Source organism: Cheilinus undulatus, linkage group 20 (assembly GCF_018320785.1).
Source record: "Cheilinus undulatus linkage group 20, ASM1832078v1, whole genome shotgun sequence".
In the NCBI taxonomy this organism is placed as follows: domain Eukaryota; kingdom Metazoa; phylum Chordata; class Actinopteri; order Labriformes; family Labridae; genus Cheilinus; species Cheilinus undulatus.
The window spans coordinates 15,993,197-16,008,041 of record NC_054884.1 but is presented as its reverse complement, the minus strand read 5'-3'; the positions used below and the strand labels follow the sequence as shown (position 1 = coordinate 16,008,041).

At 39.0% G+C, this 14,845-nt stretch overlaps 2 protein-coding genes across 2 annotated transcripts; both read left to right on the top strand.

The window, feature by feature from the left end:
* Window positions 1-339: 339 nt before the first annotated feature.
* prr35 (proline rich 35) lies at window positions 340-2,982 on the top strand. The gene is made up of 3 exons (XM_041816096.1): window positions 340-1,745; window positions 2,163-2,625; window positions 2,734-2,982. Exons 1-3 carry the CDS (start codon window positions 340-342, stop codon window positions 2,980-2,982), a joined length of 2,118 nt encoding a protein of 705 aa, XP_041672030.1.
* Window positions 2,983-4,331: 1,349 nt separating this feature from the next.
* On the top strand, window positions 4,332-13,959 carry LOC121528580 (toll-like receptor 13). Its single transcript, XM_041816095.1, has 5 exons — window positions 4,332-4,421; window positions 4,739-4,779; window positions 9,904-10,042; window positions 13,207-13,340; window positions 13,431-13,959. Exons 1-5 carry the CDS (start codon window positions 4,332-4,334, stop codon window positions 13,957-13,959), a joined length of 933 nt encoding a protein of 310 aa, XP_041672029.1.
* The last annotated feature ends 886 nt before the right edge of the window (window positions 13,960-14,845 follow it).

Genomic DNA, 14,845 nt, shown 5'->3' with positions numbered 1-14,845 from the left:
CTGAATCATAGAACCTTATGGTAGCATATAAATAGAAAGTGGACCAAAAATCTAACCTTGCAGTATGTCACAGGCAATACAAGGAGAGGAACGATGTGTGGTTTCGTAGTTTAAAATGAATTTTCTGTTTTTTTGTCATTTTGTGGAAATTTTTATCTTTTACCTGATCTTTATACAATATTGTTTTCTGTTCTTACAGGTTCAAGAAATGCTCTATTTCATCTACGTACAATATCAGGGAAACACCTGCATCCAATGAAACGTACCCGAGGAAAAAAGGGAAAATCTAGAATTCTATTGCCAACATTTTAAAACAGTCTCAAACACCAAGAAGCAATCATGTCTAAGGATGACACCTGTAAAGTGACATCTGCCAGCAAACACAAGGAACGGAAGCCTAAAAAGCCTCATTATATTCCCCGACCATGGGGCAAACCCTACAACTACAAGTGTTTCCAGTGCCCCTTCACCTGCATGGAGAAGTCCCACCTGTACAACCATATGAAGTACAGCCTGTGCAAAAACTCCCTTTCTCTGCTCATAGAGTCAGACTGGCCATACAAGAAAGGAAACATTCTGCACCCAGAGCAGCTACGGCCCTTTCAGCAGGCACATGGCATTCATGCTAATGGGAAAGATGGGTTAGAGCAGGTGACGGGGACTGAGGAGAGACAAAGACAGCGCAGGGTCGTGGAGGACGAAGGTGAGGATAGGGTAAGCCAGGGACCAGAAGATGAAGAGGAGGGTGGACGAGGAGAGGGAGAAGAGGTCCCTGGGCTGACAAAAGAGAGCACTGGGGACAACCACAAAGAAGACCCTACTGAATGTGCTACAAAGAAAACTAAACAACCAGAATCTGAGTTTTTGATGGCTGACATGCTCTCCCTGGAGGATCAGCTGTTACGAGCACGCTCAGTAGAGGTAGAGGCTCAGCTGAAGCAGTACAAGCTGTCCAAGACATGTCTGACTGCTCCTGGTTTACTGTCCGAGCAGTGGCGGCTACTAGCATCCAGCCACACTAAGGCTAAAGCTGAGGGTGCTCAGCCCCGAGTGAGTGCTTCAATACCTTGTTACCCTCCTCCTCCAAACCTGGTGGACTACCAGGATCCCACTGGACTCAACCTGTCAATGCTCGGGGTGGGCTACCCCATCAGTCCTAGTCTCTTCTCCTATATGAACTCGGCTATCCCTGCTGCAGCCACGAGTGTCACCGCACAAACACATGCACAGCTTGCCCAGCTTCCCTTCTTAGCATCAGCTGCTCAACTGATGCATCCGGCCTCTGGCACCCACACAGACAGAACTCTTATCACCCCTCGCCTCTACTACCCCTTCCTATGTGAGCATACATTCGGGACGGCCTCCAGTCAGGGGGATGCCAGCAAAGTCCTGAAGGCATCCACAAACAGTCTTGAAGTAAACCCACTATCTAACTTCCAGCCTAAAGTGAATCTGTGGAAAGTGCCCGCCTTAAGACCAGGAACCTCTGCAGTCAACCCAGCTGGCTGGGTTTCACCTCAACGGGATCCCACCGACCAGGCTTACAGGGCAGGGGAAAAACCACAGGCAACAGCCAAGGAGGGTAAAGCAAGCTGGGGCATGAAGAGGACAGGGGCTCCGCTGGGCAACCATGAGACACCTGCAGAGAAGAAGCAAGCTTTGGGCTTCCCTTTGGACCTCTTGAAGAATATTCAGACAGCATCCACTCTGAACATGACAGCAGACAAACTTCTCTTTCCTGGAAGGTAAAAAATCATATTTAAGTTCATTATTACACTGTATTTCTTTGAAGTAATACAAGCATCAGGTAGTGGAATTTCCCCTTGTGGGACTAATAACGGAACATCTTATCTTATCTTAGTGCACATCTGTAATTGTTTGGGATAATCAAGGATAACAGTTTTATAATGAAGACTTACAATATAAGGGTTAATTAGATGGCTTTCCATCAGTGAGCTGTGTTTCAAGCTTCTGCCAATCAAACTGAAGTGTAATCTTGTCATTGGTCTTTAATTAAAAATCCCTTTAAATACTATCACAAAACCTTTTCCATTTTGACATATCATAACTATTTTTGGTGCTATATGAAGATGTGATAGATTAATAGTTCCTGATCTGCCAAATTAACACTTGGAAAAGCCCTAAAATTCTCTCGGTTTTAGTTTACAGGATGCTCAGCTCCAGACTCGGCCCACTGAACTGTGGTACAACGATGCTCTCACCAGTCTAAACAATGAAACGTCCTCTCTGTCTACCAGCGCCGCCCCCAATGGCCAGGACTCAACTGCTATCCAAACAATGGAGGAGGGGTCTTCACAGTCAGTGGCGACTCTCCTTGGTGACCTTTCCAATGCTTTGCAGGAGTACCAGGAGGCTGAACGCAAAATTTCCCACCTTGAGAAGGAAGACCTCCCAGCTCAGCGCCACCTCTGGGAACACCTGAGCAAAATCCGCAGCGAGCTCTCCCACATCCACCAGGCACTGGAGCGGACTGCTCGCCAAAGTGATGGGCCTCTTGACCTGTCAGTCAAGAGGGGCTCGACAGGTTCTGCTGCTGACCATGGCATCAGAGAGGATGTTAACCTCAAAGACAACGGGACAGAGACAGAGGATGAGGATGAGGAGGTGGAGGAGAAAAAGGAGGAAGAAGAGAACGAGAGCGAGAGGAAGGCGATGAAGGCCTCATTGGAGAGCCGTAAGCAGTCATTGGACATGCTGATCAAAATGAGTCAGGCGTCGTTGGTGAACACAGAAGTTCTTTCCCCAGGTGGTCTTGGAATAAGGCCCAGTTCTACTGAGGCCTTGTGGCCGAGCAGAACCACAAAATGCGAGGCTGACTCTAGCGTCCTAGTCTGCCCTGACGGTCGCTCAGTAGTGTTCACAGACATCCCTGCCTCGGCCAAAACACCAAAGAGACCCCCATCCATACAACGATTAGAAGCCCAATGTCCTCCAAGTCCTCTCACAGCAACAGACGCTTAAACACAACTTCTTCAATTTATTATAAATACTTTAAATGCAGTTGTCTTCTTTTACTGGCATGCCTTTATTAGTGGTTTGAGGAAAACTGTTCCCAGTGGGTGAGACAAACCTCAGACATTTTGCACCTTGAAGGACAACCAGAGAATGAAAACATTTGAAGAAAAAAGTCTTGCACTATGGATATTGATTGTTACAATCAGATTTTTCATGAAAATAGTTTAAAACTTAAGATCAGCACTTAGAATCAGGGCCATTTAAACAATCAGATCCTTATAAATAATGTTGATCCACAACACTTAAAATGGATTTGTTAATATGTAATTATAAATGTAAGTATTTAAAGGGTTAATGGTTTTATATGGATGATGCCATGTTGACTACATTGCACTTGATGACAAAATGTATTATACACACTGTATTTCTTTGAATAAACAGTAAAAAACAGATACTTTCAATCTGTCTGTGGACGTGGGATGAAGGGTGAAAAAGCTACATAAAGATGGAAAAAATACACAAAAAATAATAACAGTTTTTGATCAAATTGTGCAATGAAATGCCATCTGTATCGCTGAGAGTCAGCACAAGAGAAAAACAGATTCAGTGTGGCAAGCACTATCTGACTCTCCTGCATCTGTCCTGACATGGTCAGGTGGCTGTGCTAAAGGTGAAGCAGCACCTTAAGGTAAACAGCCATCAGTGGGGTCATCCCTGCCTTTGCTTGTGAATCCAGGAGCCTCCCCAGAAAAGATCAGGGTCCTCAATAAAGAGTAGACGGAGGCCTACCTGTCGCCCCCAGGACAGGCACCTAGCACTAGGCTGCCGTGAGTTGTCTGGCGCTTTCACCACCCTTACACATAATAACAAAAAAGACTCCAAAGGTCGTCTGCCTTTACAAGTAGAGTCTGGACAGGAAGGTCAAATGTCTGTGAAAATTTAAATTTGATTCCATTTGAAAGGCTTGCTTAATTATTTTGATATTTTTTAAGTGTTAAATCAAGAGAAAGCAGTTGAAGCAAATGGTGGTGACATTTTGAATTTGAGTTAATTTTTTTTTTATCATTAAAAAAAATAAATAAAATTCATCCATTCCTCAATTTCCTTTTGATTAACCTGTCAGGGGTCACAGAGGCAAATCAAATGTGTCTCTTTAATGTTTTCCCAACTCCAAGTGGTAGATGTAGAAGCATTCCCAGTTGGGATGGAGATCAAGGCAGATTTATAAGGACCCATTTCTGGCTTTTTCAAAACCATTCATAGGGGTTAGCGCTGTTGCCTCAGAGCAAGGTCCCTGGTTCGCTTCCTGGTCAGGACCTCTCTGTGCAGTGTTCGCATGTTCTCTCCGTGCACGCATGATCTCTCCGGGTTCTCCGGCTTCCTCCAACCACCTAAATATGCTCCCTAGGTTAACTGGTGACTCTAAATTGCCCATAGGTGTGACTGTGAGAGTGCCTGATTGTTTGTCTCTATAAGTTAGCCCTGTGATTAGCTGGCAGCCAGTCCAGATAGAATAATAACAGATAGAATAGGCTCCAGCCTCCTGAGACCCCAAACAGGATGAGGGGTGTAGAAAATGGATGGACGAATGGATTTGATCATATCACTGGTGCAAAAACACACATCAGTTCTTGCAAAGAGGAACATAAGCTCAAAATAAATCAGTATTGTGCAACACTTCAATTGTTGACTTGAAAAACAAAAAGTCTGCTGGGAGTAGCATACACTCATAAGTCCAGTGTTATCATCCTCTTCTGCTCAGGTCGGCTGGGAAAAACACATCCAAACTTTGTGTCCCATAAGGTAAGTATATGAATCAAATGTTGAAATGCATGTTTAACATTGGCAAAATAAGAGTTAATCATGGAGCAGACAGATATTATGTGTTCAAGGTCAGCTCAGTAAAATGACTGTTGGGTGAATGTAAATACAGTTTCATGATGTGTTCATGTCACATCAAGAAATGATGAGAAACTGGAAAAAATGCAGTTGCATGGACAATGCATTTTTCTCAGCAGTATATAATAGATATAACCGATGTAATTCTGACCTTTTCCAGTCAAACTCTGCTCAGATTATACCAAATCTGTTATGTTTAGCCAGTCTTCCCACCAAACTATAGAAAAGTACCATCAGTGTCATCAGCATTGAAATGGACTCAGATTTATAATCTTTACTGATAGGGGTATCAATATCAATAAAATTAATGACACCATCCCCAGGAAGACTTTAGTAAAGCTTTTAAAAATGCTTTTTTTGGTTTGCTTTAGAAAAACATATTTCGAGCAGCGTTCTTCTTTTATTTTGATTTTCATAGGATTTAAGTCTAAAAGCAACAATTTTGCAGTTAGTTTTCAGTCAGGGAGAAAAGAATGAAATCTTACTGTCTCTAAACGATTGAGCTGTTGATGATAAATACCAGTTTAAATGGTATAAACTTCAGAAATTTCGTACTGCTTCGCCTTAACATCACAGACATCAGAATTCAAGCAGAGAGCTCCCTCATGTGGGCAAAAGCTTCAGAGCCACTGACTGTCAAAACTTCACAGGTGCATCTTTAAAATTTAGAATATCATGAAAAGTTCTTTTTTTTTTGCTGTGATTTTATTTAACACTGAAACTTCCATATATTCTACATTCATCTTAAACATTGTGAGATATTTCAAGACTTTTTGTTTTAATCTTGATGATTATGGCTTCATGGAAGTCAAAAATCCACTCTCTCAAACTATTAGAATATTGTTCAATAGTCTAATTTCTTGTCCATTATTCATCTCACTGTAGTTCAGCACACACAACCACAATCATGGGAAAGACTGCTGACCTGACAAATGTCCAGGAGACAACCACTGACACACTCCTCAAGGAGGGAAAGCCACAGAAGGTCACTGCTGAAAGGGCAGGCTGTTCTCAGAGGCTGTGTCAAAGCATGTTTATGAGATTGACTAAGAGAGCAAAGTGTGATATGAGAAGGAGCACAAGCAGCAGGGATGAGCTCAGCCTTCAGGATTGTCGAACAACGCAGATTCAAGAACTCAGGGGAGCTTCACAAGGAGTAGACTGAGACTGGAGGCAGTGGATCAAGAGCCACCACACACAGATGGGTTGAGGAAATGGGCTACGAGACTTGTGTTCCTAGTGTTGAGTCTCTCCTGAACCACAGACAACGTTATAAGATTCTCAGCTGAGTGAAATGGAAAAGATCAAGACCGCTGATCAGTGGTCCAAAGTCCTGCTTTCAGATGGAAATACATTTTGTTATATGATATATATATATATACTGCATAGTGCACCAAAAAGCAAAAAAAAAAAAAAAAAAACTACAAAGGCACGAATAGAAAAGTTCCTTAGAATGTCAATTCCTGATTTAAGAGGAGTGAGAAAAAAAAAAAGCAAGTCTGCGCATAGAGGAACAACTATTTATGACATTCTTCCTCAAATGGCTCAGTGAAAAAGACGCAAAATCAGAAAAGCTGAAAATACTCCAGAGAGAAAGCACAACTGCACAAATCAAGAGGAGCAAATAAGGTAATTTCTAATATTCTAGGATTTTTGGTTTAGAATACACTAATGATGCTAAAGACAGGCTGAAATCACAACATATCAAACATAGATTTCCCCAATTCAGAGAAAACGCTCGGGACCTGCAGCATTAGACGGCCTGTAGAGCGGGTCTGGAAATGTCCACTTGTCTAATTTAACACAGATGTTATAAAAGACGCTGAATGTCCACTCAGGGACTTTAAGATAGAAACATACAAGTGTCTAACACACCACTGTGTCAGAGAAGATCAACCAACTTTGTTATACAGATCAGAGTGATGAGTGTTAAGGATCCCCGGTTATAAACGTAGAGAGAAAAACAGTCTACAGATTTGAGCGTGGATGCAACAGCGCAGACAGAATAACAGCCTCAATGAAAATTTTTCTACAGTTCAGTGGAAAATTAGATCTATTTCTGTACAAAAACCTGAGAAGAGATCAGAAATTTAATGTTGCCTTCATCAAGAACAATATTAAGGCAATAAAGCATGTTGAAAACTGTTAAAAGCAAGTTGAATTTTTTTCTACAGCCAGCTGTGCCGAAACGGTAGAGCAAAGTAAAATAATATTGTCTTCATAACAATTACAATCAGTCTGTTAAGAAGGAATTAATATCATTAATATATAATCAGAAGTGTACTGATTATAATTTGAGTGGCTGATTACAGTTTCATTTTTTTTCCTTGTCTGACCTGATGATGAAGATTTTTTTTTCTCTGATTTTAACTAAAACTAATCTCCACAAGAAAACTTTGTCACAGCCTTTATTTCCTGTATTCTTGTTTACTTTTAACCTTAACTTTTAGACTTTTTTTAACCTTTTAACCTGTTAACTTTTAACTTTTAACTTTTTTTTAGATTTCGACTTTTTATCTCATAATCATGACTTCTTAGCTCATAATCATTAGCCTAGCCTACTTTTTATCTAATAATTTTGTCTTTGTATCTCATAATGATGGCTTTTTATTTCATAATGATGACTTTTAATTGGATAATTTGGACTTTTTATCTCATAATAATGACTTTTTATTTCATAATTTGGACTTTTTGGCTCATAATGATGACTTTTTATTTCATAATTTGGACTTTTTATCTCATAGTGAAGGCTTTCTATCTCATAATGCTGACATTTTTCTCATAATGATGACTTTTTATTTCAAAATTTAGACTTTTTATCTCATAATGATGGCTTTCTATCTCATAATGATGACTAATATGTCATAATGATGACTTTTTATCTCATAATGATGATTTTTATCTCATAATGATGACTTTGTATTTCATAATTTGGACCTTTTATCTCATAATGATAGCTTTTTATCTCATGATGATGGCTTTTTATCTCATGATGATGACTTTTTATCTCATAGTAATGACTTTTTATCTCATAATGATGACTTTGTATTTCATAATTTTGACTTTTTATCTCATAACGATGATTTTTTATCTCATAATGATGACTTTTTATTTCATAATGATAGCTTTTTATCTCAAAATAATGACTTCTTATCTCATTACGATGACATTTATTTCATAATTTCGATTTTTTATCTCATAATGCTGACTTTTTATCTCATAATGATGACTTTGTATTTCATAATTTGGACCTTTTATCTTATAATGATAGCTTTTTATCTCATGATGATGGCTTTTTATCTCATGATGATGACTTTTTATCTCATAGTAATGACTTTTTATCTCATAATGATGACTTTGTATTTCATAATTTTGACTTTTTATCTCATAACGATGATTTTTTATCTCATAATGATGGCTTTTTATCTCATAATGATAGCTTTTTATCTCAAAATAATGACTTCTTATCTCATTACGATGACATTTATTTCATAATTTCGATTTTTTATCTCATAATGCTGACTTTTTATCTCATAATGATGATTTTGTATTTCATAATTTGGACTTTTTATCTCATAGTGATGGCTTTTTATCTCATAATGATGACTTTGCATTTCATAATTTTGACTTTTATCTCATAATGATGGCTTTTTATCTCATTATGATGACTTTTTATCTCATAGTGATGACTTTTTATTTCATAACTTGGACTTTTTATTTCATAATGATGACTTTTTATCTCATAATGATGACTTTGTATTTCATAATTTTGACTTTTTATCTCATAATGATAGCTTTTTATCTCATTATGGTGACTTTTTTTCTCATTACGATGACATTTATTTCATAATTTTGACTTTTTATCTCATAATGGTGACTTTTTATCTCATAATTTCGACTTTTTGTCTCATAAATATGACTTAGGATTGTTTTGTTTTTTTTATTGCCTAACTTCCACATTTTTTTTTCTTTTAAGTGGCGGAAATGGGCTTCCATAGAAAAGTATATCGTTTTAGCAGCTGTAAATATTTAACATGTGTAAATCTTGACAGCGAATACGTTATTAACTTATTATTCCAACATGAATTTTACCTTTCCCTTTTTGTACATGACAATTTCACATTAGAATGCACCGGGTAAACATAAACAACTTCAAATAAAATATTAGACACTTTCAAGTCTAAATCACTATGTGATGCATATTAAAGGTGCAATGTATAAAACTGAATATCAACATCTAGAGGTGGGTTCTAGATTGCATTTCTCTGCTGGAAACTGTGGAAACCAGTTGAATTTAATGTGTATTTGAAATGTGAATACAATACGATACAATAACTTTATTTATCCTTTTTTCCTTTTTCCTCTATGTTTCCATGGAAACATGTAAAAATCCAAGATGGCGGCATCCATGGAGGGGACCCTCCCTATGTATGAATTAAAGGTTTATTCTGAGTTGTTTTTTTCAAAATAGCTACTTTTGAATTTAGATGACTAAACACTTATTTAGATAGACCATCTTAGAAATGTTTTACTTTATTTTTCAAGTTTGTTCAGCTAAATGCTACTAGGCTAAATATTACACACTGCACCTTTAACCTTACTGATGCACATTGTCATTCGTATTTTGCAAATAGCCTACAATACACACACTTTTTAACCGGACCACATTAGACTATGGCGATGAGAAATGCAGAAACTCCCTAGCCCACACACATGCCAAAGGTGAACAAAACTACAATTCAGCACTTAAAAGTAGGCTATCTCTATAATGTTGAACATGTAGAACAAATAAAGTACTAACCTTGTTCCCCAAACAGCAGGGTACTTTACCAGAGATAAATCACCATTATTTATGTCTTAATGACTCATATTTTAAGCAGCATTCTCCACGTTTTCAGATTGTCTCTTCCCCTTACTTCCCGTTTGTCACTTTTCAGAATAAAAGCATCACGTTACCAACGTAATAAAAGGAAATGATAAAAAACAAAGAATATCAGCTTCAAAATAAAAGAAGCATTTATAAATAAGTAATGGGTCATTTACCACCCTTCTGTATATTTTTCCTGTTCCTAGATTGCGTCTATTGGATGTTACAGAAAACCCTCTTACCTGTACCTGTGGCAACGCCTGGTTCAAGACTTGGGCTGTCAACAACAAATACACACAGGTAAGGATTAGGATTGGGTGGTATCAGTGGTGGGTAGAGTACACAGTTACAGTACTCAAGTAAAAGTACTGTTACTTAACAATAATAATTACTCAAGTAGAAGTAAAAGTACTCATAAAAATAAGTACTTGAGTAAGAGTAAATAAGTACCTTGTTAAAAGACTACTCAAGTAGTGAGTAACTTTATGAGTAACTTCATTTTGTGCAATTTATTAACACATATTGCTCTACAACATATTATTCAGGGGTAGTAATGTAAACTTGTCATAAATAAAATAGCATAACTTGCCCAAAGTAAAAGAAATAAAAAATTTAACATAAAGCAGCAGTCAAATTATGTTTGTTAATCAAAATTATGGGATGAAAAATTCAATATAATGAGAAAAAAACAGATTCTTTCTCTCCTTATAGTTATCTTATTTCTACATGATGATTTTAATCTCATACATGAATTTATACATTGCAGTTCTTACTTTTTAATCACATTATGTTCATTTTATCATGTGTTAATAATTTTTTGGCTCATATTTATGAAATTAATCTTATGAACTGGCCTCAATACTGACTTTTTGCCCTTTTTATTTAATTGTTAAGCTCCAATTTATGAATTTTTATCCTGATTATCACTCAAAGCCAAACTGAAACTTATTAAAACTAAAACCAACTTTGGCCCACTGGCCCCACGTTATAACCATGTTAGGTATAATCAGAGATATGCCACACACGTGATAATAGTATCACCTACGACGTAATGTTAAATAATGGCGTGTAAAATCACATTTGTGGCAGAGTTGCAGAGGTGGTCGGACACGTGACGTCATTTATCACTGACACAACTGTGTATTTGCAGTCTGTAGGTTAAAACAGAGATTTGAACTTATATGTTTAGCTAACTAGCAGCGCAGTCGTTAGCTTGTTTATCTTACTTACCATAACGTGCTTTCTTAGATTTGATGTGCTATTTTTGAAGCTTGACATTTCCACCGTTTTAGGTAGACACAGTAAGCAGCGCATTATGTGTCTGTTGTTCCTCGTAGTTTGAAAGGCAAAGAGTCTTGATGTTGGTCCAAGGATAAACACGCTCCTCTGAAGGAGGCGCAGGTACTACAGCTTCAGCCATTATCTCCAACTGTTGATAGTTAAGGGGGAGGGGTCACTCCTCCGTTTATTCTGTGGTGCTGAGGATTTCACCTCACGCTGCTGTGAGAGCTCAGCTGAGTGTAAAAATACTTCATGAAAATAAATTATAGACAAGTACAAGTAGCGACCAGTGCATGCCCAATGTAACGGAGTAAAAGTATCGTTTTTTAACCACAAATGCAACGGAGTAGGAGTAAAAAGTACTCTGCTCTAAAACTACTCTCCAAAGTAGGATTTAAAAAAAAAAACTACTCAAGTACATGCAAAGGAGTAAATGTAATGCGTTATTACCCACCCCTGGGTGGTATCTATTTTAAATACTGTCAAACCTCCAGCAAATTTTACGGCGGTCTAATGTATTACAGCAGGTGTAAAAAAAAAACATGTTATACAAGCACTTGCCTGCACAAGCACAGCACACACCTCTGCAGGCGTTTCATAGGCCAAGTGTGCATTGTTTAGCCTAGTAGCATTTAGTAAAGCAAACTTAGTAGAGTTAGAACATAAAATTCATCAGTTGTCTGATCTAAATTAGCGTTTAATAATAATGATACATAAAATTGTTCAATTTTTGTAAACACAGAATAAAACTTTTCATATACAGTACCGCTTAAAAGTTTGGGATCACTTAACATTTTTCCTGTTTTCCATGGAAAAACTCATGAAATTAGTCTGAATAGGAAATACAGCAAATGAACTGGACATGCTGACATTGTCAGATCTTTTGTTTAGGACTAGATGTTGCTATCCCTCGATGAATACTTGAGGCACGGATGAGACTCTGTGGGATGGTCAATTGGGTGATGGCATCCTTTGGGTTGTCAAGTGGGCGCCCTCCTTCTTGGGTGTTTCGCTGATAGGCCCACCACACCTCCAGAGGGTTCATTCCGCCCTTGCTCTACGCACAGTTTTGTCTACTTCACTCCACCTGGGTGGACTGATATCTACTTCATGCTCTGGTGGATTGACTGGTGGCATGTCAGATGGAAGCGTGACTTCTTCCTGGCGTCGGTCATCCGTGCAGGATTCTTTCAGGTGTTCTTCCAGGTTGGCCTTTGACCCTGAGAGACTTCCACTCTTCTCCTTGGTGGAGAGACCCTTCATGAATTTGAAGCATGATCTTGTTTGCTCCTTCCTTCTGCACTTCCTTAGAAGGTTTTCAGCTCTCCTCAGTGTTGCAAGCCTGCTCTGAATCTCTTCCTGAAGCAGGTTTATCCCCTCCTTCTCCTCTGTGGCCTTCCTCCATTGCTTCTTCAGCTGCCTCCTCTCCTTGACAAGGCAGTCTATTTCTGTCTTCCTTCTGGATTTAGCTGGGATTAACGGGGTAGCTTGTTTGCCTTCAACCACTCCGGACCATTCCACTCCACAGGCATAGATTAGATCAGCCATTATTTCCAACTTCTTCATGGTGGTGCCTCTGATTCCTTCCAAGATGTTGCAGAGATCAGTGTTGGCCTCCTTCCACAGTTTCTTGTCGCATGCCTTTGGCCACTTGACTAATGGTTTAATGCTCTGTTCTTGCCTCTTCTCATTTGTTCTGTGTCTCATAAATGTTCTTTTGTTTGATCCAAAGATCTCAAACTTGGACTCATCCATGCACAACACCTTCTTCCAGTCTTCCAGTGTCCAGTCTTCTTGCTGCCTTATTAGTAAAATAGTTTTAGCTGTGCATTATGATTAAGATGATTAGCAGCCATACCAGAAGACTGATGCAGAGGACTGACCGTTGTTGATAACTGTTTGAAAACTTCATGAAAATGTTTTTCTTTGGAAAACATTTAAAGCATCCCCACAGACAGGCAGTAGTACTGCTGATGGAAACAGTCACACACCTGTGTAATTTATCATAGGTATTCACTCATCACACAGTACCATCTTCATAACAGTAATTAAAGCAATATCATGGCTATTTTTCAATACCCTGGGATACACTATTACTGCCCATTCCTAGTAAGGATAGAAGGTTCAAACAACTGTGAATTAAATGAACTGCATCAGACTGAAATTTCTCATGATCTCTTCAGGTGTCCGAGCTGTACAACATGCAATGCGATGACAACAGGAGATCTCCCTACCTGTGGCAGTTTGATGATAAAGCCTGCTCCTACAACCAGGTGTCCTTCATTCTCTTCATCCTCTGCTCTGTCTTTGATGTGTTGTTTGTGGTTGTGTGTCTGGCCTGGCACACACAGGGTCCTACGCTGCGCTACCTGTTGCTCATCATCAGGGCAAAACTTGGTGGATGAAGGGGAGCAGCAGGGGCCAAATTCCAGTATGATGCCTTCATCTCCTACAGCTCCAAGGATGAGGCCTGGGTGATGGGACAGCTGGTGCCCAATCTAGAGAGGCCAGCTATGGGGGAAAAGAGGCTCCGACTGTGCCTCCACCACAGAGACTTCCGTCCTGGTGCCGCTGTGCTCGAGAACATCGAAGCTGCCATTTACAGCTCTCGCCACACAATCTGCGTGGTGACACGACACTTCCTGCGGAGCGAGTGGTGCTCCATTGAGTTTCAGCTGGCCAGTCTGAGGCTTTTATTTGACGGCAGTGACGTCCTGCTGCTGGTGTTTCTGGAGGAGATCCCAGAGCACTGTCTGTCTCCCTACACGCGCTTACGCAAGATTGTACGGAAGAAGACCTACCTGCTGTGGCCCGAGGAGCCACAAGAGCGGGATGCCTTCTGGGTCAGACTTATAGATGCTTTGAAGGATAGAGAAGAGGAGGAGGAGGAGGGAGGAAGAGGAGGAGAAGAGGAATTCACAAGGCTCATTGGCTAGAAAAAATGCATACGATTACAAATACTCTCTATGAGTCAAATATCTCACATTTTCTGTCTGCAGCACCACTGAACTTTGTTTTTAATTATGTCTTTGATTGCTAATGCTTCAGTTGTAGCTTACATAATCAGGGAGAGGACTAAGAAATGACAAGCAAAAAAGGAGCTAGATTCATCTGCTGCTGAGCAAAGTAAAGTAGTAACAGTAATAGCAGTAGTGAAAATTGCCTGATTTGATTGCTTCGGTTTGGACAAAAGTATTTTTAACCCTCCAGTATCATTCAAATTTTGCACCCTAATAAGCCATTCAGGCTCCTCTGTGAAAACACCTAAATTACAAAATTATGTAAAACCATTTTTCTCAATTTTTTGTATTTTTTTTCATCAACTTCAGTCCTGATCAAAACTACAGGCATCACCAAATTCAGATTATGTACAGAGGAAATGATAGGTTGTGTTATTTTTTTAAATAAGCTCCTAACAGCTATTAAAACAAGTCCCAAAACACTTGAGACTGAAAGTTTCATCATTTTTCAGAAAACCAGCCATTTTTAGCCGTTAGCCATTACTAGCAAATATGATGCGTGTTGAACACAACATTTTTGGTCCAATCCTGATAAAAACTGTCATTTTCTATGTCAACTTTTGGCTTATGGACCTGGAGCCTACATATTACATACATTTGAAAGAAAATCAAAATATTTAAACATAATTATGTTAATGAGACCTTTTTTAAATTTCTTTAAGTTTTTTTTTTTAAGTGATCGTCCCCCAAAGTGCCTGTACAGAAGAAGCTGGCCCTTGTTCAAATGTAGTTGATGACCCCTGGTCTAAGTGATTATTTTAAGCATAGTCCTGAATACATCAGAAATTACAGACAAACCAGA